Source organism: Sminthopsis crassicaudata, chromosome 3 (genome assembly GCF_048593235.1).
Source record: "Sminthopsis crassicaudata isolate SCR6 chromosome 3, ASM4859323v1, whole genome shotgun sequence".
Classification (NCBI taxonomy): Eukaryota; Metazoa; Chordata; class Mammalia; order Dasyuromorphia; family Dasyuridae; genus Sminthopsis; species Sminthopsis crassicaudata.
Window position 1 is genome coordinate 573,199,903 of NC_133619.1, and position 27,671 is coordinate 573,227,573.

The 27,671-nt window shown below is 41.4% G+C and overlaps 1 protein-coding gene across 4 annotated transcripts in view; it reads left to right on the plus strand.

Moving 5' to 3' along the window:
• The window catches only part of ZDHHC2 (zDHHC palmitoyltransferase 2), a 51,217-nt gene that overhangs the window by 4,017 nt on the left and 19,529 nt on the right, over positions 1–27,671 (plus strand). For 3 of the 4 annotated variants that reach the window (XM_074304828.1, XM_074304829.1, XM_074304831.1), the window contains exons 2-6: positions 14,256–14,282; positions 15,968–16,062; positions 19,397–19,517; positions 25,255–25,324; positions 26,531–26,563. In XM_074304828.1, coding sequence (XP_074160929.1) covers positions 14,256–14,282; positions 15,968–16,062; positions 19,397–19,517; positions 25,255–25,324; positions 26,531–26,563 — 346 coding nt within the window. The remainder of the gene's footprint in view (positions 1–14,255; positions 14,283–15,967; positions 16,063–19,396; positions 19,518–25,254; positions 25,325–26,530; positions 26,564–27,671) is intronic. The other variant, XM_074304830.1, reaches the window with a different exon arrangement.

Sequence of the window (27,671 nt, forward strand, 5' to 3'; positions counted from 1 at the left end):
TAATTTCTGAATCCCTCAATACATATTTATATAGTTCCGTAAAACAATCTTCCATGTCAGCCATGTCTGAAAATGCCTGTTGTCTTCTGAATTTTGAGGAGAAAGGAGATGAGTGACATATTTCTTCTTCATTCTTCAGCATTGATCATGGTTCTCAAGTCTTTCCGACTAATTTTTCTCTACATTATTGCTGTCATGTTCTCCTGGTTCTGTTTGCTTTACTCTGCATCAGTTCAGAGAAGTCTTCCCACTTTTCTTTAAAATTATCCATCTCATCATTTATAACAGCACAAGAATATTCCATGTCAATCATAAATCACCATTTGTTTTACCCAGGGTGGGAAATATCTATAAAAGGTCACAAAATCATTTCCCAAGGCAACCCAGTGATGAGAAGCTGAAATCTAGATATAACAACTTCCTACTACTTGAGTTCTGTAAGTTGATAATTTTGTATGGTCTGCAAATGATACTGTAAATATCCAAATGACTTTTGGCAGGAAAAAGACTTCCCACTCCTGGTTTAGCTATTCACTGGTAGTTCCAAATCTTGGCTACCATAGAATCAACTGCTCTAAACATTTTTTTTAATCCATAGATTCTCTTCCTTTTTCTTTGGTCTCTTTAGTGTATTGCTCTTACAATGCTATAACTGAGTCAGAGAGCATGCACAGGTTATTTTCTGTTCTGGATATAGCTCCCACTGACTTTCAGGCACGGTTACTCTTAAGTGACATTTCAGTTTGCTTCCATTTGTACCCAAATTAGGGTAATGGGGAAATAGTGTCAGTTGCCTTACTTTTTAAAATATGAATCTTATATTGTAAGCCTTCCTTTGAATGACAGGTCAGACAATATCAGAAACTTCAGTGAACATGGGACCCAGAGAGATCCCTTGGGGATATGAAAATAGAAAGATGTAAACCCAGCTTTCAGGGAGGTAACAGTCTAATAGGTAGAGGTATAGATCATGAGTGCTTAACCCTGAGGTTATAGATTTCAAGGGGTCTGTAAACTTGGTTTTTTAAAAAAAAGGCTTTCTTTTCATTAGCCTTTAACTTAAATTTAGCATTTCCTTCAACATTAATGTCAGCAACAATATAAATGTATGCTTTTGAGAAGGAATCAACGGTATTCACCAGACTGCTGCCAAAGGGACTCATTACACTAAAAGGGTTAAGGGGGCTTGAAAGATCTTTACTTTTTCCAAAATTGGAGAGGTCCTGGAGTGAAAAAGAAAAGACTTGCTCCACTTGGCCATAGAATATTCCTTTATTTTCCTCAATTTCTTTTCTAAGTGACAAAACTGATCCCAGTGGGTAGGAATAGCAGAAGGGGGAAGAGGTTTCTGGAAAATAAGAAATTTTTCCTAGTAGTTAGAGCTATGCCAAAGTGGAATAAACAGCTTCAAGAAATGGGTTCCCTATCACTGGGAGTCATCTTCTTCAAAGGGTTATTCCTTTTTAAAAAAAAATTGTTCATTAGTTTTTAACTTTTTAATAATATTTTGATTTTCTTTTTTTTTCTCCTTCCCTCCCCTCCCTCTTTCCTCTCCAAGAGATCAAGCAATCTGATATAGGTTATACATGTACAATCATACATATTTCCACATTAATCTTGTTGTGAGAGAAGAATCAGACAAAAGGGAAAAATCACAAGAAAGAAAAAACAAAAAAATGAAAATAGCATGCTTCAGAAATCTGTATTCAGACTCGATAGTTCTTTCTCTGAATATGAATGACATTTTCCATCATGAGTCTTTTGGAATGTCTTATATCGTTGTATTAGAATTACCTTGAATCACTGAATTGTTGAGATGAATTAAGCCTCTCATAATTGATCATTACAAAATTTTGCTGTTATTGTGTACAATGTTTCCTGCTTCACTCAGCATTAGTGCACGTCTTTCCAGATTTTCATGAAATCTACCTGTTTATTTCTTATAGAATAATAATATTCCATTACACGTTTATATTTCACAATTTGTTAAGCCATTCCCCAATTGATAAGCATTCCCTTTATTTCCATTTCCTTTAGTTTTCTTTGGTATCTCTAGCACTTAATACAATGCCTAATCAATGCTTGTTGATTGACTAACTGCAGACATTGATCTCAGGGTAGAGTTGGGCCAGGAAGGAATGGTGACTCAGGAGACAAGAGCATCTTGAGTCTGACTTTACCTGTGGGACCTTGGCAGCCCTTTTACTTCTCTGGGTCTCAGTTTTTGCCTTCACAAAATGAAGGGATTGAACTGATTGGACTCAGATATCTGCCCCAATCAAGCATGCATTAAGTGCTTACTATGTGCCAGGCACTGTGCTAAGTGCTGGAGAAGGAAGAAAGGCAGAAAGAGCTCCTTCCCTGAAAGAGGTCACAGATCAATAGGGGAGACAGCGGGCAAACTAACATACACATACACGATCTGTGTGGGGTAAATGGGAGGGAAGGAAGGGCCGCCTGACGAGAATGGGACATTAGCTGAGTTTGGAAGGAAGTCAGGGAATCTGAGAGGCAGAAGGAGGCATCCAGGCTTGGAGGACAGCCAGAGAAGAAACTCGGAACAGGGATGTCTTGTGTGGGTACTAGCATGGGCTTTGGATCTTTGGGGACTCTTATGGAGATGGAAAGGAGGCTGGCAATGCCATCCTGGAGAATGGTGAGCCTTGTGCTGCTGCCCACGGGGGCATTCAGGAGGCATCATAGTCAAAGATGCCCAGTGCCACCCTACTTGTTGCTCGCCACCTGCAATGCCTCATGCAGGGGGTGCTCTGTGCCACTGAGGACTGTGTTTGAGCTCCACAGCAGGGGTTCACTGGTATCCTTGGAAACCGCCACGGCATTTCTCCTTTCTGTGAGTTTCTATCTTTAACAGCGTGGATGGTCTGCTTTCACTGGCTTTTCTCCAGGCAGGCAATGTTGCTTTACTGGGCCCTTGTGGGGGGTTGTTGTCTAACTATGATGATATGGCTCGCTTTGGAATATGTGGATGTTTAGAGAAAATATAGAGGAATAGAGGCTTGAATCATGTAGGAAGTGTGTGGATTCCACCAGCAGCCATTTGTCTGTAGGATGTCCCAAAAGACTAAGCTCAAGTTATATCTGGTAGCTTGAAATTCTCCCCAACCTTTTGGGGCATCCTTTATTAAGTATGCACTCTGTGATTTGGGGCACCTGAAGGCTGTTCAACAGCCAAAATAAAACAGCCTCTGCCCAGGGATCATTTCTGTCAAGGGCTCAATGATGGTCATTGTGGCGAGCACCCATAGAGCTATCACTTGTGGACAATAGTTGGAACTTATCTTGAACTCATCACTCCCTCTCCCAATTCCCATACAAGTTGTTGTTAAATCTCTGCTTTGGGCCGCCTCTGTCCATTCACATTATCCTTCCCCTGCTCCAGGTTCTTGTCACATTGTACCCAGACTCCCACAGGAGCCTCCCTTGGCCTCTCTACCTCAAGGGTCTCTCTCTAGAATCCATCCTTGACTTAGTTTCCAAGGGGATTTCCCCCAAAGAGAAGATCTGACCATGTCACTTCCCTTTCAGTGAACTCCCAGTGGCTCCCAGTTAATAGCATTCTCTGCTTGGCACTTAAAACCCTTCACAAAAGCTCTTCCTTCCAGACTTCCTTCCAGGCTGCTCTCACATTATCTCATTTGTCTGGTGAACAATCTTTCTGCTCCTCACAGAGGCTGCTCTATCTCCCATGTTCCTACCTTTTCTTACGCCGTGTCTCACACCTGGGATGCCTCCCCTCCTTACCCCTGTCTCTCCAAATCTAAGTCCAAGAGGTTACATGAAGTTGATCCCCTCCATGCTGGGGTCTTCCCTACCCCCCTATCTGCCTTGTGTTTGTTCTGTAATCTTCATAGATGTTTCCTCTGAACAAATGTGAACTTTGGGGAGGTAGGAGCTGTTTCCACTTTATTTTTTAATACCTATTTTCAATCATTCAGCTATGTCTTCCTCTTGGTGACCCCATGGACCACAGCATACCTTCTACTCTCCTCTACCTCCTGAAGTCTGACCTGGTTCATATTTATTGTTCCTATAACACCATCCATCTCATCCTCTGTCATCTTTTGCTTTCAATCTTTCTCAACATGAAAGTTTTGCCCAGTTTTTGTTCTCATTCATATCTGACTCTTTGTGATCCTATTGGGGATATTGTTTTGGTTGTCATTCCAGCTCATTTGACAGATGAGGAAACTGAGCAAAATTAAGTGATTTGCCAGGGACTAGCAGAATTCAAGACTGGATTTGAACTGAGATCCTCCTGACTCCAGGGCCAGTGCTCTATCCCCTCTACCCCCAGCTGCCCTTTTCTTACCCAGAGGAGACGACAATAATTTAACCCTTTGCCAATTCCTTAAGTCATTGCCCTTGGACTTTCTTCTAGTTCTTTCAGCCATTTCCTTTTCTGAAATAACAGAGCAGATCACAAAGCTCAAGGGGACCAGAGAGCTGATTTAGGGGGGCTGCCATCTAAATCACATCACAGTGGAAGAAATCAAACCGTGGTGTGCTGGGAAGTTGGCGAGGATTCTGGGGGTAGACAATGAATAAGCTGTCTGTTGCAGTCTCCGATGCTATTGCCATGCCTTCTTCCAGCAATGCCTTCCTGCTTTCTCATCCCCTTGAGACCCCTGATAGCTCATTAGGAAGAATTGTAGCTAAAGTTATTGAAGGAGACTAGGGACCATCATCTGCAGCAAGAGTGTGGAGGCTGTGCACAGCAGCTTCCGATTCTGAAAAGCCTTTGGGTGATTTGGGGCTCCTTCAAAGCAGGGATAAGTCACGTGGGGTGTTAATTGTGGAGTGCCATGTTCTTCACAGTAATAATTTATATGTCCTTCAGCAATGATTATCAGTTTGTCAACAATAAGTGGACAATCTAATGAGTGCCCTCAGAGGATTTAGATTTTCAGTAGAGACAGAATATGATCTAAATGAAGACCAAGGACACAATAGGTAATTATGCAGCAGTGTGCCGGTCACTGACTTGAATCTGATGGTTTCTTACAATATACACGGGAAACCTCACCCGGCCCGGACACGGAAAGGATTGACAGATTGATAGCTCTTTCTCGATTCTTAGCATCCTTGTGGTCTGGGGGGATTCTGGGCTCTTAAAGGCATTTCCAGTTCTTCCATAACCTATAGGATCCTGGGAATGTCACTTTAATGCCCTGTGCCTCAGTTTTCTCACTTGTCAAAAGAGGAAGGTTGGACTCAGTGGCCTGTAAGGTCCTTTCCAAGTGTTTTCTATGATCTTATAATATCCTTCTGGGGTGTTGGTGGCTAAGTGATAGGAAGGGGACCATCAACCATTCATAAACTGGTACTCTACATGGGAGATCTTGGACAAATAATAAAGTGACATACATTGGAGACACTGAACCCTTTGATATTATCACTGCAGGTGAAAAATTAGTGAAGGATCAGATGCTCAATGGAAGGAAAACCCAGCAGCACTCCTTAGGCAAGCAAATCTAGAATAGCAGAATTGTCTTTACTGGGTGATCAAAGCAACCAGAAATACCTCCTTCAATTTGTGCCTGTCTCTGGATTCCTTTCTTCACTATCCCCAATTCTCCTGCTTTTCAATCTCCTTTTATAGGTTTTCTTCCTCTGTTAGAATGTAAGCTCCTTGGGGGCAGAAATCATCCTTCTTTCTACTTGAATTTATATTCTCAGTACTTACCAAATTGCCCAGTGCATAGTAAGTGCTTAATAAAAGCTTGTTGATTTGACATCATAAAATGGGACTCTTGACCAACTGGCCTTTGAGTGCTCCAAAATGACCATGTAGATCACTGCAGCTTTAGGCCATCATCTGATACAGAAAATGAAGAGGCAGAAAAATTCTAGAGACTTTGGTAAGACTCTCCAAAATAGCTGCTCATATAAATTAATACGTAGCATTATTGTTCAGTCATCTCAGACTTTTTGTGACCCCAGTTGGGGTTTTCTCGGCAAAGATAGCGGAGTGGTTTGCCATTTTTTTCTCCAGCTCACTTTAAACATGAGGAAAATGAGACAAAAAGAATAAAATGACTTGTCCAGGATCACCCAGATAGTAAGAATCTTAGGCCAGATTTACACTCAGGTCTCCCTGTCTTCAGGCCTACTGCTCTATTTACTGTGCCACCTATCTGCCCTTATACTTAGTGACATTGGGTCAAAAATGGCTCTGGGGAAGATAAATTTTTTCTTGTTTTTATTTTATTTTTTAAAAGCTTTTTATTTTCAAAACATATGCACAGATAGTTTTCAACATTCATCCTTAGAAAACCTTGAATTCCAATTTTTTTTCTCCCTCCCTTCTCCCCCTCCCTTCTAGTAGATGGCAAGTAATCCAAAATATGTTAAACATGTGCAATGAAGATAAACTCTTTAAAAATGGGTTGAAAGGTGTCATTTTGGTAAGGAATTAGATATTAAAAGATTTTCTCCTATTATACTGATTTTAAAAGTTAGAAATTGCTCAACACAGCAATATAGAATATATTAAAGTATTCACATATAGTAAAAATATATTGTATTTTAACTGCTTTGAATGTGGACATCATTTTCTAATCAAATACCTGTGCAGTCAGACCATCAACTCTCCAGGGCAAGGTCAAAACAAGTTAGAAGAAAGAGTGAATGTTAAGAAGACATTATATGCCATTCTAACTTGACCTATTCAAAAAACCTTTTGATCATTCCCCAAATGGGAAATGAATAGCAAAAAGGACATTGATATAGACATTCATCATATCCTATAAATATTGAACTTATATATAGAACAGTCACCACAACCAGGAGGTTGAAAGAATACAGAAACCAGCTCCCATTCTTGCTGTGCAGAGACCTTGCAGCTGAGGACAGCACCAATCTAGCCTCCAGAGGAGACAGAGGGTTGATCCTATATAACCTGCAGTGCCTCACAAAGCAGTGAAGATCAGCAGAAGGGAGAACCAGCCTCCAGGGAGACTGGAATGAGATCCATCTGAGTCAAATTACCCCAAGGGTATTTACTGACAGAACTGGAGGGACAACAAACAGCAGTATGACTAGATCTGCCAGCATTTCTTTAACAAACTTTTCATGGTGATAACAAAATTGCCCCCATTGGATTCCAATTTCTCTGTTTCCTAGTGTGCCATATGAAGAAGTGGAAATACGTCTAGAGAATTCAGAGAGCAGAAATTCATGCTAGAAGTGACACCATTTTATTTTTTAATTGTATTATGTTTTTCCAAATACATGTCAAGATAGCTTTCAACATTCATCTTTGCAAAACCTTGTGTTCCAAAATTTTCTCCCTCTCTCCCTCCCCAACTCAGCAAGCAATCCAATATAGGTTAAACATGTGCAATTCTTCTAAATGTATTTCCATATTCGAGTGACACAATTTTAAAAGCATTTACTCAGAGAGTGGATTTTCAATATGTCTGAAAACAAGGAAGATAAAGATGGCTGAAAAAAAGCAATATACTGTGCTGTTCCCTCAAAAGGAGAGTGAGGTGACTGACCACAGTTGGTACAGGTGCTGGCATTCTTGCCTCTGTAAAGCCCTCCTCCATGAACTTGATGAAAATAAGGGAAATGAACAGGCAGATCTCACTATTTTCTATAGAAAGCCCCATCTTCATAGTCACTACAGACTGAAGGAAAGAATTACTGCAGTGGAGTTCCCCTGGATATAGAAGATGCCATCTCTATAAATGTTAGTGTGGTTTAGAATGCAAAATGATAGAGCATCACAGAGTCCAAAAATGGATTCACGCTTTTCTTGGCTAAGTTATACTGAAATTTAGTACAGTTTTCTTACTGCCTTCCTAAGTTCTATTTTGTTACTATATTAATTCATTTTGCTGTGGTTCAAAAGAGGTGCTTGTGATTGAAAAGACATGCTACTTTGGGGAGTCATGGAGACTTGGATTCAAATTCTGTTTCAAATACCAGCTATCTCTTTAATCCTGACCAAATTTTCTCATATGAAAAATTCAGGTGTTATATTCAAATGACTTTTTTTTTAAAAAGTAGTTGAGGTGATTTACTCAGGATCCAACAACTATAGGTGTCTGAAATCAAATTTGAATTCAGGTCCTTCTGACTTCAGGACTGGTGTTCTATTTTACCATCTAGTTGCCCCTTGAATGACTTTTAAGATCTTGTCTCATTCCAGATATTCAGTAGCAGAAAGAGAGGAAAAAGTCATTTCTCCCCAGAACTCAGCCTCCAAATTTGTAACATACAATGGGGGAGAAGGCAATAATTGATCTCCTCAGATACTTGCTGGCCCAGAAGAATATTAAAAAGACTTGAGTTAAAATGTGACCTTGGAAAAGACCCATCTGCACCCAGAGAGACTGACTGTGGGAACTGTGTGGATCCACAGCATAGCATTTTCAAATTGTTTGCTTACATTTTGTTTTCTTATTTTTTTTCCTTTTTTATTTGATTTTTTCTTGTGCAGCATGATAATTGTATAAATCTGTGTATATATATATTGGATTTAACATATATTTTAAAAACATGTTTAACATGTATTGGATTACTTGCCTTCTAGGGGAGGAAATGAGAAGAAGGAGGGGGAAATTTGGAACAAAAGTTTTTGCAAGAGTCAGGGTTAAAAAATTATCCATTTATTTTTTATTTTGAAAACAAAAAGCTTTAATTGATCAAAAATAATAATAAAATGTGGCTTCAGGAGACCATGGGCAAGTGCCTTAGCTTCTGTATGCCTGTTTTTTCATCTGTAAAAGGGAGATAACAGCATCCACCTTTATTGTGAGGATCATCTTTGTGTCTGGTATGCAGTATGTGCTATATAAATGCTTTTTTTTTTCTTTCAGTGGCCAGGGAATGGCTCGGTTCTTTACCTCCAAGAGGCTGCTGTATCTCCATCCCTGGAAAAGGCTAAAAAGCAGATCATAACCTGCATGTTTTTCCTCCTCCTTCTGGCCTCTGTTCTATTATTCTGCCTTTGGGCTATTAATATTTAGGAGACATTGTGGAGAGTTGTAATCGATATATATATATAAATTTTTTTTGTCTGTTTCCAGTCTCAGTTTAGGTTTTATATAGGGTTTGCTGGATTTTTAAAATGTGAGTTAGTCTGTAAGCCAACATTTTATAGTCTTGTTACAGGAATCAGGGAGAAAACAGGACTGGAGCTTGAATCTCTCAGCCAGAATAATACATAGGTAGGGATAAGGGGGGATTCTGCCTTCCTCATTCTGATCACCAGGTGCCTAATCTGTTTAGACTTGGCTTAGCAAGGCGTTTTTACTGTACAGATGCACAAAGGGCTGGCAAAGTCAATATATTTAATACTTCCTTATTCTAGAGGAGGAAGACATGCATCAGAGCTTGCAGGCTGGTAGGAATCACCACGTGATCTGATGTCTTGGTCATGGGGTCTTAGCAGCCACTGTGAGACCCCTGGCCCCACAGAAGGAGACTGTTTCCTGGCCACCCCAGGGTCTTGTCGGACCTAACACAGAAAAGGATTGGAGTTTAGAAAGAACGCAATGAAGTGGCAAATGGACTGTTGGGAAGGAAGGACCTGGAAAGCATTGTTTCAGCTTTTTACCTAATGCAAACCCTAGGAGATGAGCTGTAGACAAATTATTATCTCCTGAGGAGGATTGTTTTAAAAGGGGTTGAATGACTCCCCCGGGACATATAGAGAGAAGGGGGTGCTAGTAGGTCTTTCCATGGAGATGGACTGATGTACGGGGGAGATCTCTGGACACATTGCTCCAGGCTCAGGACTTCCAGTATTGAGGTTTTTGTGAGCATGTGTTGGTTGGGCCTGTGGATTGCAGGTTTTTGGGACACAAAGATTCCCAAGGGCGCTAATAGGTTTTGCCTCAAGAATTTGTGCCCTTGATTCGGTGGAATGTGAGTAGGAGTCCATGGCAGTGTGGCTGGCTGGAACCAGGGATGAGAGACTTATGACTGCCCAGTTGCCAGGAGATTCCCGGCTGTGAGAAGTCAGAAATCAGAGGACCTTCAATCTAGAGCTGTATGAGATCCCAGAGATCACTTGGTCCAACTCCCTCATCCCAAGAGACTGAAGGAATTAGTTCTGACCAGCATCAGGGGCATGATTTGATTCCACAGTTTCTGAATGAAAAGCACATGAGGTCATTTGATCCAGCCCTCTGCCTTCAGGAACTAGAGAGTTCATTTTCAGAAGCTAGGGCATAGGGGGGTGGGGGGTTGTCACTAGTCCAAGCTCTCTCCACAAGCAGGTCGCACAGGGGCCCCCAGCCTTGTGCCATAACATGTTTTTGATGGTCTAGGTGCTGGGGGTGGGGTCATGCCCTGGGGGCTTGGGTCTGGGTTCAAGGATTTTGGCTGATGGTTCCCTAGGAGCCCTTAAGCTGCTCTCATAGGGTTGAGCACTTTTTTGTTCTTCCTGCTCCTGTCCCCATTCTTTATCACTGAGACTGCAGATTACAATTATGGCAACTTGGCCTAGAATGGGAAAAGATCTAGTTAGTCTGTGACTCGACTCTTTTAACCTAATGAACAGAAACAAATTAGTAAGTGCAATCAAGACTTGCAGAAGAAGCCCGAGTTTTTGATGTATCCAGAAAAAGTTTCTGCTCAGGAGAAAAGGGCCACCTCCTCTCCCTGGAATGTTAGCAGCCGCCATGCTGAAAAGCAGGGTCCTTGTAGAGAACTAAGTGACCACCTTATTGGGGGGCGGGAAAGGGGCTTTGCCAAAAGCTGTCTGCAGGTGCCATCTTCCTGATGGCAAGTTTAGATCCTTCTCAAGCCCTGCTGAACAGGGGAAAACAGTGTCCTGTAAAATGGTTCCTGGTAGCCTCTGAGCGCACACAGAAACCCACTCTGCCGTTCTGTGGTTCTGCCAGTTCTTTCCAAAGAACAGCTGGGAGCCTTCCTGCTTCCCTCCTTTGCTCCCTCCCACTGCACTGTGCTTCCTTTCCTCATCCGTTTCCCATATAGGGAGAATGCCAATGTGGGGAGAAGTCACTTCCTCCAGGAGCACGTTCCTCACTGAACAGCCTGGACTAACATGTCCATGAGACCCCTGAGCACTTGTCCCCTTCTGCAGCCACGGAGTAGGAGAGAGTCACAGGACCAAGGACCGCTGGGGAGTTTTCTCCAGCTCTCTTATTAACCATCCTTCTGATGTTGAGATGTCCTTGATCTCGTGATCTCTCAAGTGTAGAGATGGGCAGCCAAAGGCAAGCCCAGCTTAGAAATGAACCCACTTGCAAAGTTTTTAGAAATGGATCATTTTATTTTAACTAATAATGGTGCTAGGATTTGTGTAGCTACTTCAAGGTTAGCAAAGCACTTTACAAATACCTCATTTTATAGTTGCAACAACCCGTGAGGGAGAGGTAGATGTTATTGTTATCCCCATTTTTCCAAATGGCAAACTTGAGGCAGAGAGAATTTGTGTGACTTGCCTAGGTTCACACAGCTAACAAATGCCTGAAGCAGATTTGAATCTGATTCCAGATACAGAGCTCTATCTCCTAGGCCAGTTAACTTCCTCTAATTTTATTTTGGGGAATCCATTTTTTCTTTTTAAACAACTGTTTTTGCATCCCTTTGCCAGCCACTATCCAGTGAGCCCTCCCTTGAAACAAAGAAGCAACAAAGTCAGCCATCACAAACAGCTGAAAGATACATAGTATTCCATAGTCCCCCCTACCTATGCCAGGAGAAAAGGGCAATTTTTGTTTGTTTGTTTGTTTGTTTGTTTTGGGTTATTTATTTTTAGAACCACATGTAAAGGTATTTAATGAAAATCTGAGTATTTTTTTATAAGAAAAATTTTTAGCTTTTTATTTTCAAAATATATTTTCATAGTTTTCAACATTCACCCTTGCAAAACCTTGTGTTCCAAATTTTAACTCCCTCCCTCCCCAACCCTTCTCAATATGTTAAACATGTGCAATTCTTTTATACATATTTCTATAATTATGCTACACAAGAAAAATCAGATAAAGAAAAGAAAAAAAAAGCAAGCAAACAGAAAAAGTGAAAATATGATATGAAACATATGAAAATATGATATGAAAATATGATATGAAACAGAAAAAGTGAAAATATGATCCACATTCAGTCCCCTCAATCCTCTCTCTGGATGCAGATGGCTCTGTCCATCACAAGTCCATTGGAATTGACCTGAATCACCTCATTATTAAAAAGAGCCGTGACCATTAGAATTGATCATCCCATAATCATCTTGTTGTATACAGTATTCCCTCGGTTCTACTCACTTTACTAGAATCAGTTCATATAAGTCTCTCCAGGCCTTTCTGAAATCCTCCTCTTGATCATTTCTTACAGAACAATGATATTCCGTAACATTCATATACCACAATTTATTCAGCCATTCTCCAACTGATGGGCATCCACTCAGTTTCCAGTTCCTGGGCAATGTTCTTTCTCATCTTTTAGGGCCAAGTAGAAACTGTTTGTTCCTTTCACCTAACACAGTATATACCTATGAAGCAGGTACTTTATAAACACCTGCTGTTGATTTATTTTTGTATTATTCTCCTGTTTCTGCTTTCTTCCCTACATATTATCCTGCAAGTTTTGTTGACCTCCTAATTCTTCTTCATTGTTTTTATCCTATAAAAACAATTTGTGGGCCACAACTGTTTAGTCATCCATCAATAGATGGACGTCCACTTGGGCCATCATAAAAAGGTGCTGCTATGAATATTTTCATGCATAAGAATCTTTCTTGCTATCCCCAACTTCCAGACAAACTAGCTGTCTGACTCTAGGCAAGTCACTTTGCCTCTAATTGCCTTAGTTTCCTCATCTGTAAAATGGGGATAATAAGGTCATCTGCCTCTCAGTTGTATGAATCAAATGAAATAATATTTGATAAAGAATGCTTATTCCCTTCCTACATTTTCCTTGGACCATATGCTTTAGCACATCTCAGGTCAAAGGACCAATTGAATTTTTTAATGACTTTATCTGTATATTCAAATTGCTTTCCTGAAAGATTCAATTAATTTGCAGCTCCAGCAAAAGGGTATGAATATGCACACCTTTCTGTGGCCCCTCCACCACAGGCTATGACCATCTCTTGTCCACTTAGTTAAAAAGAAATAATTTTGATTTGCATTTTAGTTACTAGTCATTGGGAACAGTCATCGATAGGATTATTAATTAGCAATTCTTCTTTTGAGAACTCTTTGTTCAGTTCCTTTGATTGCTTATCCACTGGGAAAAAGACTCATTATCTTACATATTAGTTATGTATTATGTATTATAGATTAGATCTCAGACCACTGTCTGAGAAATTAGATATAAAAATTTTATTTTTTTCAAATCAAGTGGTTCCCTTCTTTTAGTAATATTTTTGTTTAGTTTGTGCAAAAGTTTTTCAATTTTATATGACTGAAATTTTCTGTTTTATGTTTCATGATAATTTTGTTTGGTTAATTGTAATTCTTTTGATAGCCTTAACTGTGAAAGGCACCCCATACTTTCATTTGTAGAATCTTATGGAGATCACCAACTGTATATAGAGAAAATAGGGGATTTAAGAAGCAAAGTGACCTTCAGGTACAAGATGAGATTCTATTTGCAAAGCATCAGCACAGTGCCTGACATATAGTAGACTTTATATAAATATTATTATTAAGAAGAATAGACTTATTCCTGTTGGCAGGACCTGACAAGAAGAGAAAGGGAAGTTCCTGAAGGACAGATTTGGGTTCAATGTAAGAAAAAGCCCTTAACAATTAGGACTGTACAAATGTTGAGTAAGCTACTTCAGGTGGCAGAGAATTTTCCATCACTAGAGATGTTTAAGCAAAGACTGGCCGCCCACTTGTGGGGGCTGTTGTAGAAGGAATTCTGGGCTGGCTGTGGATTGAATTAGATTGTTTCTCAGGGCCCTTCACTGAATGAATAACAGTGTTGAATGGCCCAAAGCCAAGGCCGGATCTCTGAGACCTCCCACTCAAGCTTCCTTCTCCTTCAGAATGACATTGATCTATTTTTTAGTGGCTATTTCTCCCTTGGGGATTGCTTAATGTGGGGATGGATGACCTCTTCCGGCTTGTGTTGTAAAGCAGATAGTTTCTTCTGGCTGGGATAGCTTGTAACAGTCCTGTCCACCCTCTGCCTCTGTCTTTGTGGTCCTCTGCCTGAAATCCTTCCTGGTTCTTAAAAATTAAATAGTAGTATAGTCCATAAATGCTGCACATTACTCACAACCAACATTATTCTGTTTTTCTTTCCCACAGTGTCAATGGAAAATATTGGTGAGCAAGGTAAATGTTTTCTTATGTGATTTTGAATGTAGGTGATATTTAAGAATCTCCCCATCAACGTTAAATCAAAAACAAAACTCACCAGACAAGAAGTGAGGTCAGCCCCAGGTAGCAGGAGAGGTCCTATTCTTTTCCTAAATTCCAGGAAAATGTATTGTCCTACAATTATGGCAGAATACTGGCTGTGTCAAGGGCCCCGAGGCTTCAAGATGTGGGCAGCTGTCCTTGGAGATGTTATTTCCCAGGAATGTACAGCAGCTATTGAGGAGGGCCAGCCTGGTCTCGATAAAGGATCAAGAGCCTCAAGAAGGTCAGAAAGACCTGGGTGCCTCTGACACTTGCTGTCTGCCCATGGGTAAATCTCTTGAAGAGAGTTGCAAAAAAAGGGAGTTTCCCTGCAACCTAGAAGTAACAGGACTAAAGTTCTGAATTGGCCTGAATTAGAGCTTGCTGTGGCTACTATTGGCTGGAGCTTCTCTTGCCCTGCTGTGGTCTCTAGTTTAATATTGTTGCTCGCCACATTTAAGCATTTAATTCCCCTTTAAGCTGAACTTGAAAACCACTCTGTAGCCTATATTTTTTATTAATTTATTTAAAACTTAAATAGAAAATAGAAAAAGAAAAAAATTGCTATGAGAGGATTCAAAACCTAAAGCAATAAATTTCTACTTCAAGAAAGCCTAGATAAATAATAAATACTACACATCAGAGCTATCCATCTTTGTTTTCTTATAGATTTTCTTTTGTTCTCTGCTCTGCTGTTTTTACTTCCTCACCCCTCCTCAAAGAAGGCTACAATTAAACAAGGATATATTTATATGTTCTCGGTAGCCTACATTTAAATAAAATCATGTTATATAATTTTTTGAGTTGATCAAGATATACACCATATTGGAATGACTATGAATTCAGTGATGTCCCAGATCATTGAAGAAATATGCTATTTTCTTGCAGATTGGCCCAATACTGGCATTATAAAAACATGCCTTATATTCTTATCTTTGAATTGATAAACTTAGAGATATGTTGAAAGCCATTAGAGAAATAAGGTGACTGCTCCCTTGGTGACCAGTTGTGTAGCTTTTGCTTATTAGCCTAATGAATTATAGGTATCAATAGCCACAATAGTCTCTTCTTCCTTTGCATAACATTTTCCTTATCTGTGTTTAGATAAGCAGTGTTTAGCCCACTGTCAGCATGTGATAGGTTTATAATAAAATAGCTAGGTAGCTGGCAAACTAATTGAAATCACAAAACTTCACTCTGTGATCTTTTCAAAAACCAAATCCTCACTAAGACAGGAATTATTTCCATAATGAAAAAAAAAATCCTATCACCATTGGGATTAGCTTTGTGTGGCTCTAAGTTGCTCTTTCCTCAGACTGTGCCCAGCAGACCATTTGTTTGAGGAGACATACATATGTGCAAATGGGACCATTTCAAAATATGGGCGGGCTCTGGACTTAATTGGAACAACCGGAACAGATTTTGCCTTTGGGCTTGAAATGCAGCCATTTATTCTTTTTTTTTTTTTTTTCCTTCCCAGCCATTTATTCTTACTGTTCCACATTTGCAAAGGTTGATAAGGAGTTACTTACAGATTTGAAACAAATATACTAGAGAATTGCTGTAATACACCCTTTGATTTATGTCTTACAACAAAAATTGTGATTCTCTTCTTCCAGTTGTATGTCTCATAGTGTATCACTTGCTGTTTGCGATGTTTGTCTGGTCTTACTGGAAAACCATCTTTACAATGCCGATGAATCCTTCAAAAGAAGTAAGTTAAAATTTGAATAACAGTATCTGAAAAGTTTTACTTTAAGTATACAGCTAGGGGGCACAGTAAACAGAGCCCTGGGTCTGGAGTTAGTAAAAATCTGAGTTCAAATTCTGCCCCAGGCACTTACTAGCTGAGTGACTCTGAACAAGCCCTTTAACCTGCTTGTCTTCAGTTTCCTTATCTGTAAAAATGGAGATGACAATAGCACCTCCTTCCCTAGGTGGTTTTGTGGGCCAAATGAGATATTTGTAAAGCACTTAGCATAGCATCTGATACCTATAGATACTTAATAAATATGAGTTTTCCTTCCTTTTTTTATCCCTTCCTTCCTTATCATAATTATATATATATATATATATATACATATATATATATATATATTTTTTTTTAATATATAATGGCTTTGGGGGGGGAATTGTATGCAGGGATAATTCTTCAACATTAACCCTTGCAAGACCTCATGTCCCAATTTCTTCCCACTTTCCTCACCCCCCCAGATGGCAAGTAGTTTGATATATGTTTAAATATATAAAGTCAAAATATGTTAAATCTAATACATACATATTTATACAATTATCTTACTGCACAAGAAAAATCAAATATGAAGGACTTTGAAGGTAAAACAGGATTTTGTATTTGCTCCTGAAGGCAAAAAGGAACCACTGGTGTTTATTGATTAGGGGAGTGTCATGTGGGGGGTGCCAAAGTTGTTGGGGTTCTGGGGCATTGGTTGCATGGGTCTCTGAAAGAATTCAGGCTTAAATATCTCCAAATCAAACAAGGGCATTTATTTGGTTATTTACTTGAAGTAAGGAGTGATGCACCTGGGGGCTTAGTCCTTAAGGAAGAAAGACCACCCATCAAAGTAATCTATACAGAGAAAGGAAAGTAAGAAGAAAACAAACAAACCAAGGAAACCTGGAGAATTGGGTAGACCAGGAAAATTGGATGATCTCAGGAGATTTTTGCATATATTTGGACACTCTCTGTTAAGGTACACATGAGAAAAGTCCTTGTAATTGGATTAAAGGTATGCATGGAAAAAGGTAAAAGCCTCTTTTGTCCCAGTGAAGTCCATGAGAAAAAATGAAAGGATTATTGGAGCTGGGACTTGTGTTTTAGGAAAATCCCTTTAGTGGCTGAGGCAGACACCGCCAGCACTTATTGCAGAGTCTGGAGGAAAGTGATGGAGAATCTGCTCCAGGAGGTAGCAGTGTTGGAAGAGAGAAGGGGCCATATCCGAGAGACATTGCAGAGAAAAGATCAATAGTCCTTGGCAACAGCTTGGATATGGGGGATTAAAGATAAGGAGGAGATCAGAATAAAACCTGGTTTGAGTCTGAGTGACCGGAATGTGATGTTTTGGGTAATAAATAGTATGTTCTTCACTCACTGGAAATATTTTAATGGAGGCTGAATGACCACTTATAGGGATTTTGTCGAGGTTTTTTGTGATTTTATTAATGTCTTTTGATTTTTTTTTCAACAATTCTCTTACAACTCTTACAAAAAAGTTTCTCTTACTTATAGAGGGGATTCTTAGATACGATTTGGATTGGAAACTTCTGAGGGCCTTCCATCTGTTGGGTTCTGTGATCCTTCCTAGTTATTTCTTCAACGATTATTGGGATCCATTTCTAAAGAACAAATTGTTGAGTTTCTGAGCTGGCTCCCCTAAGGAGGAACAAGAGAGTCAGAGATGTTCCCCATTTGTGAGTGGCCTGCAGACTGGGCTAGAGACAGGGCTAGCAAGTTGATGACAGATCAGAATGTTTCAGCAAAGAATAGAAATTTTCAGCAAAGCCTTTGAGATAGGAAGAAAGGGATTTGTCAAGTATGGAGGGAAAGCCTTCTTGTCTTTGAGGGCCTTTGGTGTGAAAGGAGATTTGTAAAGTCCTCTAGCCCATTGCTTTCACTTCCCAGATGACTCTTGGACTGGAGATCTGAGAAGTAGTGGGAAATGAGTTGTTAAAAGACCCTGGGAGGGTAGGAAAAAAGATTCTTTGTCCCTAAAGTCAACTAATCATGATGGATTAAAGAATCAAAGGTATAGAGAGCTCTATTCTCTGCATATGGTCAAGGATAAAACAAAAACCAAAAAGAGGCAAAAAGCTAAAGATCCTCCCCCTCAATTCCTCTTATTGAGAGTTTTATTGATTAGCAGCCTTGAAGCATCAAAGAGCCCTAGCTCTGGACACAGGGGACATCTGGTTTAAATCCTTCCTCCAAAACTTAGTGTTACTATCTTGGACACATTTTCCAGAGCCTCAGTTTCCCTTCTCTGTCACACAAGGGAGAATTGGATTCAGCAGATTTGGAGATACATTCCAGATTTCCATCCTCTGTCCCTGGGTTAAGTCCCCAACCCATTTTTCAAGAGGATTATACCCATTTAATGAATTGAGTAGAATTGTAATTACTAATTAGAACATCACTTAGAAGGCAAGATAAATAGATCATACATTGGAAAACAACATCATTCTGCTTTATCTATAACCTTAAAGCAATAGGAGGTGAAGTTTATGTTTATACATCTTGAAAAGGCATTCCTTTACCCTGCTTTACAATGGTAAAAGTAGAATTCGGGAGTGATCAGTCACCTTTGAAATGAGCCTGTATGAAGCTCTGGGACTCTTTTATTTCCACCCTTACGTTGAGTTGAGCAGTCTGACTTTGAAGTATCCATCCTAGACTTTGCCTTTCCTTTGGAGCATGCTGTTCAGTCATTTTCAGTGTGTCCAACCCTTTGTGACCCCTTTTAGGATTTCCTTACAAAAGATACTAGGACGGTTTGCCTTTTCCTTCTCCAGCTCATGTTGCAGATGAGAAAACTGAGCCTCTAGAGTTTTGGAGTCTCACTGAAGGAACATGACTTAGCCAGCTCCTGGGCCCAGTTTAATTAGGACTGCTTCTTACCGCAATTAGAGATGTTTGAATTCCAGAAGTTTTCAAATGAAGGCTTGATCATTTTTCCTGTCTCTTTTCAACTCCTTTGCTACATTTGGTAGCAAAAGCAGCTCTGAAGTGATGAATATGAGGCAATTTAGCCTCCCCAGAAGGTTAATGGAAAAATCTTATACACATGTGTCCAGATGAGATTAAAGAAAATTTGCTGTGTCCTGTTTTTTTATTATCATCTTTATTTCCACATCAAGAATAAAAATGAACCATAACCAGATGAAGGCTAGAGTAGATTCTCCCATGGTACACATACTGTTATTTTATTGTTAATATAGTTAAAGATGTCTTTTCCCTGTTAGCTAAACCAGAGGGGACCAGTGAGTTGCCATTCCTCTGACCATACTCAATACCCTTTATAATTATTTGCCAGTTCCATCTGTCCTACGCAGAGAAAGAGATGCTGGAACGAGAGCCCCGAGGGGAGACCCATCAGGAAATCCTCAAGCGAGCAGCCAAAGATCTTCCCATCTACACAAGAACCATGTCTGGAGGTAAACCTCACTCTGTTGGGTCTGGGGTGAGGGAGCATTTGCATGGCTCATCCTGAGTTCTGCAAGAAAGGGAACTTTAGACATTGAGCATCATTTCAAATTTATAAAATTAAACAACCTAAACTAATGGAACACACAGCATTAAATATTGTGCAAATACGTGGGAATTTCATTAAGTCTTTAGAGCTAGAATACCACGGTGATGTGTGAAGCAATGTCATACGTGCCATTGCCAATACGCCCTCTGATTTCCCTTTCATTCTGCCTGCTCTGGTTTGATTCATTGAGACTGCCATAAATCCTCCCCCACTGTTTGTGGGGGACGTGACTGCTCTTTCAAAGGGGGGCTAGCCAACCTACATTTGGCCATACAAGAGGGTAAATTTAATTTGGCGTGGGAAAGTTATGTAATCTTTCTTTATTAAGGCAACAGTCATGTAAAAGGAATTCTGTGTCCATATGCATACGGGGTGAGGGTGGGAAGCAGTCATTTATCCAGCTTTTTAATTCATGGAAATTTATTTTTGCCAGTGGCAGATCATTTCATAAATCTCTCAGATGGCTCAGAGTTGCCGTTGATGTTTAGTCTCCACTTTCCTCTGGCAGCCCCCAGCCATTATGGGTGTCCGTGGCCAACTTTTTTTGGTGGGGGAGGGGGCTGCTCCTGTTGCAAGAAATGGGCTAGATTCCTCATCTTTCTAGGTCTCCCTCAGAAGGCTGACTGATCCTGATGAGCCAAGTGGGAATGTTAGAACCCACACGTTGAACAAGGTCTAGAAAAGACCTTTAAAGCACCTACTTAAAGACCTGGAGATCTGAGGAATAGGAAGTACCAAGCAACTCCATCCCACCCCTGACCAAACTGGGGATTTCCAGGCAGAGCCAGGCCTCGTTTAGATGCTGAGATATGTGAGAAGCAAGCTATTATTGATATAGAAAGTCTTCCAGAGTCCCCTGTGGCAGGGACAATCAGAGGAAGGGGAAGATGATCATAATAAACACTAATCTATCAAAAGTATTTCTAAAGGTTTGCAAAGAAAGTCCTTTACCTGTTCTGAACTACCTCATTTGATCCTAAGCAAACATCCTTCCAAAGAAAGTACTAAAAGTACTGTGTTTTTTCCTCCCAAGGCAATTGGGGTTAAGTGACTTGCCCAGGGTCACACAGCTAGGATGTGTTAAGTGTCTGAGGTCAAATTTTAACTCCTCCTGACTTCAAGGCTGGTAGTACTATTTAGCTGCCCCTAAAAGTCCTGTTTTTAACATAGTGCACATTAGAAAATCCAGGCTAACTGGATAATTGCATGCTTGATTATTAGGACTGAGGAGTAGGAAGATGGGGTTCCCTAATTATCAGGCAGGTGACAGAGGCTGAAAATTGGATGAGGGTGGGCTGACACTTTCACTTGCCCATCTCCCTGGTCACTCACACTGGCTTGATCTCAAATTTTGGAAAGTGGATGGAAGAAGAGAATGCTGGAAATGTGGCCACCACTCTCTATCATCCTGCCTCCCATCTCCATAGTCTCTCTTCCCATCCCTCCCCAGTCACAACCTTCTCCCCTAAGAATGCTGCTTCCTAGCTCACTGAAAAAATGGAAGCCATTTGCTGAGAACACTCTCTTCCTCCTCCTCTTCCCCAATTCACAGTACTCAGATGCTGCCCCTATTCTCTCCTTCATCCCTTTCTCTCCTGAAGAGGAGGCCATTCTTCTTGCCAAGGCAAACCCCTCTAGATGCACAAATGGTCCCATTTCATGCCATCTTCTTTAACAGATTGTCATTCCCCATCCCAGCCCTCACATTAACCTTAATCCCTCCCAGTTTTCTGGCAGCCATCTGGTAAAAAAGACAGCAATCTAGATTCAATTCTGGCTTCAGTCACTTGCAAGTTATTTGAGTTTGGGCAAATCTGTTTCCCTCAATTTCCACAACTGTAAAAAGAGATAATAAGAGCATCTACCTCTTGTGAGGATCAAATGAGAAGATATTTGTAAATGCTGAGCACTATGCATGCTAAGTGCTACTACAAAGGCTACCATAATTATTATTACTGATTCTTTCTTGACTACTTATACACACACTCATGTCTCTCTCATCTGCCTACCAAAAATCCTTCCTGGCTCTAATTATCCTGCCAGCTAGCATCCTCCTTCTTGAGAAGATTGCCTACCAGAGGTGCCCGCACTTTCCTCTCAGTCTCTTGCCTTTCTCCCTTTCATCATTTCCCCAAAACCAGTCCTTCCAAAGGTACTCATGAGCTCTTCGTTGTCAGGTAATAGTCTTTCTTCAGTCCTCTGTCTCCCAGGCTGGATCTTCATTAAGGTTATTTTAATGACTGATCATGGATGTCCATTCGTGTCCTGACATGGATGTCCTCCAGGCTCTGTCCTGGGCCCTCTTCTCTCATCACTCAGTGATCTCATCAGTTCCCTTGGGCTCAGTTATCATCTCTATGAGTCTCACATTTATCCTGCTCTAAGCTCTCTCCTTACCCTCCCCCTAACCTTGCATCACTAATTGCTTTTCAAGCATCTCAAACAGGATGTCCATTAAACATCTTAAACTCTAAAAGGATCTCATCCTTGTGTAGAGGAAAATCACCCTCCTCCCATTCCCTCAGGCTTGAAACCCAAGAGCCCACCCCACATTCCTCCCTATCTCTTCCCTCTCCCCATATCCAAGCAGTGGACCACACTGGTGACTTTGTCTTTGTGTCTCTGGCACTCCCCCTTCTGTCCCCTGACTTGGGGCAGACTCTCCTCTCTCCTGTAAAAGGATCATGAGGGTGATGACTTGACTTGCCAGTGAGAAGGATTTCAGTGAGCCTGAGCTGCCCAGTCCTCATCCCCACTCTGCCCTCCAGAGTCGATTGCAATGGCTACATTGGTAGGTGGGTCTTCAGCCACTAAAGGGATCTTTCAAACATGTCGCCTCCCACTCAGTAAACTCCAGTGGCTCTGTCATCTCCAGAATCAAATGCAGAACACTCTGTTTGGCCTGCAGAGCCCTTCATCACCTGTCCACCTACCTTACACTCCTTTCCTCACAGGACTTTCTGCTCCAGGAGGACTGGTCTCATAGCTCTTCCTCAGGTGCCACATTTTACCAGCTGGTTCTGGGCATTCTCTCTGACCTCTGCCCTCCACTTCCCACTGTTGGCTTCCATGGCTTCCTTTAGGGCTCAGGTCAACACCTGCCTTACCTGGCTTGTACAGTGATGTTTGCCCTTTGTCTCCCCAGTTAGAGGAAGAATTGAGGGTCATCCTTTCCCTGTCTCCAGTGCTTAATACCATACTTAAATGCTTATGAGTGGACTGACTGTCTGATTCTACTCCTCTTTCTCCATATCCCTCCCAAGACCCTGGTGAGCCTCCTGCATCAACTGGAGGTGATTGAGAAAGGAAGAAGCCTAGGCCTCTCCCCATTGGCCCCAAGGAGATCCCATAACCTGCCCTTACCACTAACCTTAACTATTCAGAACCTCAAGTGGTTCCCCTATCTTAGACCTACTGCAATCTATTTGAGTGGAGGGAGTTTCCACACTGGCAAAATTGTAGGTCTTCCACAACTGGCAAATTTGTAGATCTTCCATATATCCTACATTTCCTCATCTACATAGCCAGCCACCAGATCTAGGAAGTGATTGTAGCAAATGACCCTAAGCAATTCTCCCACACACACACACCCTTGACTCCATTTATCCCTAAAAGCAATCAGTAAGACCAGCCAAACTTGGCTTGAACACAACACCACTACTGTGGGTAGAGCAAACAAAAGGATGTTTGCGAAAGAAAAAGTCTCTTTGTTATCCCAGCCAAGAGTAGCCATAGCTCCGCTCAGCTCAGTCTTCCTCTCAGTGGTCAGAGTCTACAAGGCCACAAAAGTGGACACGGTGGGCAGCACTGCCCAGGCCCTATCCCTGCTCTCTTCAGATCTACTTATCCAAAAGCCAAGCCATGGCAGAAGGATGCCCACCCATGAAGCCGCCATCTTTCTTATCCTAGATAAGAGCAGCTAGGAGGGTCCACAGAGTGCAGGGAGCCAAGCCTGGAGACCAAAAGACTTCCCTTCAAATCCAACCTCAGGTGCTTCCTAGCTGGGTGCCTCTTAACCGCTCTCTGTCTCAGGGAAGGAATTGGCCCCAGGTGTGATCCTTGAGGAACCATAGGATTTTAATAAGTGGAGAAGAAGAGGGATGGATTCAAATTATTATTTCCCTCTAGTGGAAATGCAATTGATGACTCATAGCAATCAGCATCCCAGGGCCCTTTGATGAGCTAGGATTCTTTCTGGCTCACGTGTTTGGTGATAGAATCATAGATCCTATGGAACCTGGAAGGGAATCTCAAGGTCCAATCCTTTCACTTTACAGGTGGGAAAATGGAGTCCCAGGAAGGAGGAAGGTTTGGGGGAATAAGTGACTGGAAGAGGCAGGATTGAAATCCACGGCCTCTGGTGCCAGTTCCAGCCCTGGTCCCATTGCACCCTGCTTCTGGCTACCTGCCTGCTAGTGCAGAATGGTAGTGACCTTCCAACATCACTTAATTCTCCTACTCTAATGGAGGCAGGCAATCCTCCTTCAGAAGCCTGGAGTATTTTCCAGTTCAGGGGGAAGAGGATGAGCTTCCATGTGGTCTCCAGGGCCCCTGTCATTTACAGCTGCTCTTGAGTTCAAGGTGGCCAGGAATGATTATTGTCTTATTGTCACATAATGACCACATCCTCTGCAGCCAAGAGAACATGACTCAGGGACCTGGAAGGAAATGCTGTATTCTGTATTTGGCTTCAAGGCAATATGTTGGCATCCCTTTTGTGGACTTGGATAATCCCACTGACCATCAATTAGAGGCTTCTAGTTACTAGAAAGACCCATGTAAAGCTGCCCAAAGCAGTATTCCTGTCCTTGGGAGAGCTTTCTGAACTGGGGTTTGTAGCCAGAGGAGGGTCTGTAGTCAGAGGTCCTGGGTTCAAATTTGACACTCCCATGTAATCTAGCTGCTTCACTTGGTTAGGGCTGTTTCCTCATCTATAAAGTGAGGGCATTGAACTAGATGGTCTCTAAGACCTTTTCCATTTCTAGTTTCAGATTCTCTGGTTAGAATCAATGAGTAACTCTCTCTGACCTTCTCTTGTCTCTCTGTCTTTCTGTGTGTCTCTGTCTCTTTGTGTATCTCTCTGTTTTTTTCCCTCTTTCTCTCCCAAAGAGAGTTTCTCTCTCCTTTTCCTCTTTTTCTCCTTGTCTGTTTGTGTTTGTCTCTCTCTTTCTGTATCTTTGTCTTTCTTTCTCTATCTGTGTGTCTCTGATGCTGTCCTTCTCTCTCTCCCCCTTCCTCTCTGTCTTTCTCCCTTTCTGTCTGGTTCTTTCTCTCCTTTTCTTTATCTCTCTGTCTCTCTCTTTCTCTTCTCTTCTTCCCTCTTTTCTTTCCTTCCCCCTTCTCTCCCACTTTCTTCCCTCCTCCTCTGTCTTCTCCCTTCTCCCTTTTCTCCCTCCTTTCTCCTTCCTCTCCACTCTCTCCTTTTCTTCTCTCCCTCCCTCCCTCCTTCCCTTTCTTTCCTTCCCTTTCCTTCTCTTTTTCCCTCCCCTTATTAAAAAAAAAATAAACCAATTGTGATTTTGGAAGAATGCTAATTCAGGCTGCTTTTTCAAAACAAATTTTCAGAAAATGATTTGCTAACTAAGTGTGTAGTCAACTGAATGCCGGATCCAAGGTTAAATAGATGTTTCTGTTCTTAGCAATCCGATATTGTGACAGATGCCAGCTCATAAAGCCCGACCGATGTCATCACTGTTCCGTTTGTGATAAGTAAGACAACTTTTATATTTTCCTCTTCAAAACCCACAGAATGGCCATGTGTTTTAAAGAAAATGGACAGACATTTAATTGTCACTTTGGGCCTATTGTCTTTGCATTTTTTTTTTTCTTTTTCTGCTTCTTGTCTTCCCCCCCCCCCCATTTTATTCATGACTCTGGACTAGAAAATACCTGGTCAGCATCAATATGCCAATTACTCTCTAGTTGCATTAGGTTTTGTTGTTTTTTTCCCCGGTGGGTGGGATCACTAGTGTCATAGTGACATAAATCAATTCCTTTCTGTCCTCAGCTTCCCAGAGTCTAAAGTAGGGAGTTGGATCAGATCTTGAGAAACCTTTCTAGCTTTAGAATCTATGGCACGTAGCCCATGATTAAGCACTTCCTGTGCCATTAAGCAATGCATTAGAATCTGGGCATTCAAAGGCAAAATGAAGCAATCCCTGATTCCCCATAGCCCTGTTTTACTGGTAAAGCCCCCAAGCTAGTGCAATCTTTCATTGAAACACAAAAGAAATGATTTATTTAAATAGTCTTTGTAAAGATAATTTAATTGAGCAAGTATCAATTTATCAAACTCTTGCCATCCTTGTAAAAATGATCCATCCCTGGCCAAGAATTGCAAGAGTTAATAAACATTGTGTCATTAGCATGATGGAAGATACATAAGGTGTCCCCTACATCTTATTGAAGTTTTAAGTTTGAATAGTTTTTCAGGGTTAAAACTACACTAATACATTGGCCAAGATGTCCTGGCCTTGACTTTGTTTAACATTGGTTTAACTGGACCCAGGCTGAAAGCCACTTTGTGGATGTCACATTATTTCTGTTTGATGTGGTGGGGGTCACATATATGCGTGTATTGGCTTTCTTTTTGTTTGTTTTTGGTTTTTTTGTTTTTGTTGTTGTTTTTTTTTAATGTCAGTCTTCTCAGGAAATGGAACATTGGTTTATGTACCAATTCCATATTTAAGGCCATGCTTCTATTAGTAATGTGTTTGCTTGATAGGACTTTTATCGTTAAGCAGCTTTTCAGACCATCGAAATCCAATGCTTAGGCAACGCAAGGTACTAGTGCTATGTGTTTAAGTGTGCGTGTGCATGCATGTGTGTGTACGTGTGCATGTACTGCCTTTTAATGATCTTGTGATTTCACCATGCATCTGTTGGGGGGGGATTTGGGTTTTTTTGCTTCATCAGATGTATTTTGAAAATGGACCACCACTGTCCTTGGTGAGTACAACTCATGTCTGTGACTATTTTTTCTTTCCATGTATAAATTTAAATCTCTTAAGTAAATATCAGTAGATGTTTCATGTATAGAAGAATTGTCTTGTTTAGTCTTGAGCCATCACCTGGGCTCAATCACAGCACAGTGTTCTCAGAATTGGGTTTTGTTCTCATATATTTCAAGAAAGAGAAGTCTCGGGCTGGTTCTCACTTCCACAGCCCTGGAGTCGAGCTGGTATCAGAGGAGCAGCAGCAAGGGGGGCACAGTGCCTGCCTCCCCATTTTCTCTGCCTAACAGCACTTGGTCAAGTCAGGATGTTGGTGGCTGGCATTGAGAAGCAGTAAAGTGCAGGTGCACACACATGAACAAGAGAAGCACAAAGAGGTGACTCCGGGTGACTTACTTTGAGTGGCCCATGACACTTATGGCAAATGACAAATCTGCAGAATTCAGAGAATCATAGGAAGATTCCACTCATGGGCTGCACTAATGGGAAGAAACGGAGTGGAAGAAGCAGAGCATAATGGAGAGACAGAGAGAGAGAGGGAGGGAGAAGTAAAGAGGAAGAGAGAAAGAAGAAAGAGATGGAGAGAGGGAAAAGAGAGAGAGAGAGAGAGGAGAAAACCCAGAACACTCAGGTTAGCTATGAACCTTCATAATAGTGCCATCATGAGGATACAGGCCTGCCTTGTGTTGACGATTGATAATGCCGCTGCTGGTCAGGGACTTTCTGTGGGAAACATCTGTTGTATACATACATATGAGGTGTATGGTTCCTGCCTTGAGTCCATGCCCTCTCCGTTGTGGTTACTTGTCTCCATGGCACATGCACTCTCACTATGTGCAGCCCTGCCTATATCTGAAGCCCTCCACAGGAGGCCCTTGCTGCCCTCTCATCATCCGTGGAGGCCAGCAGAGGACCCGGGCTGTGTGCCGGCCATTCCCTGCTCTCTCTGTATGACCAGCCTTTTCTGCTTTGTTGAAACCCTCTGCTCCCCTTTACCACATGCCTTCTCTTTGTCCCTTGAGAGATCTTTGACTTAAATTCTTCATTTCTGGTGGTGATTCAGAGGGATGCTTAGGGTCATTCCGAGCCCTGAGTCATTTCTC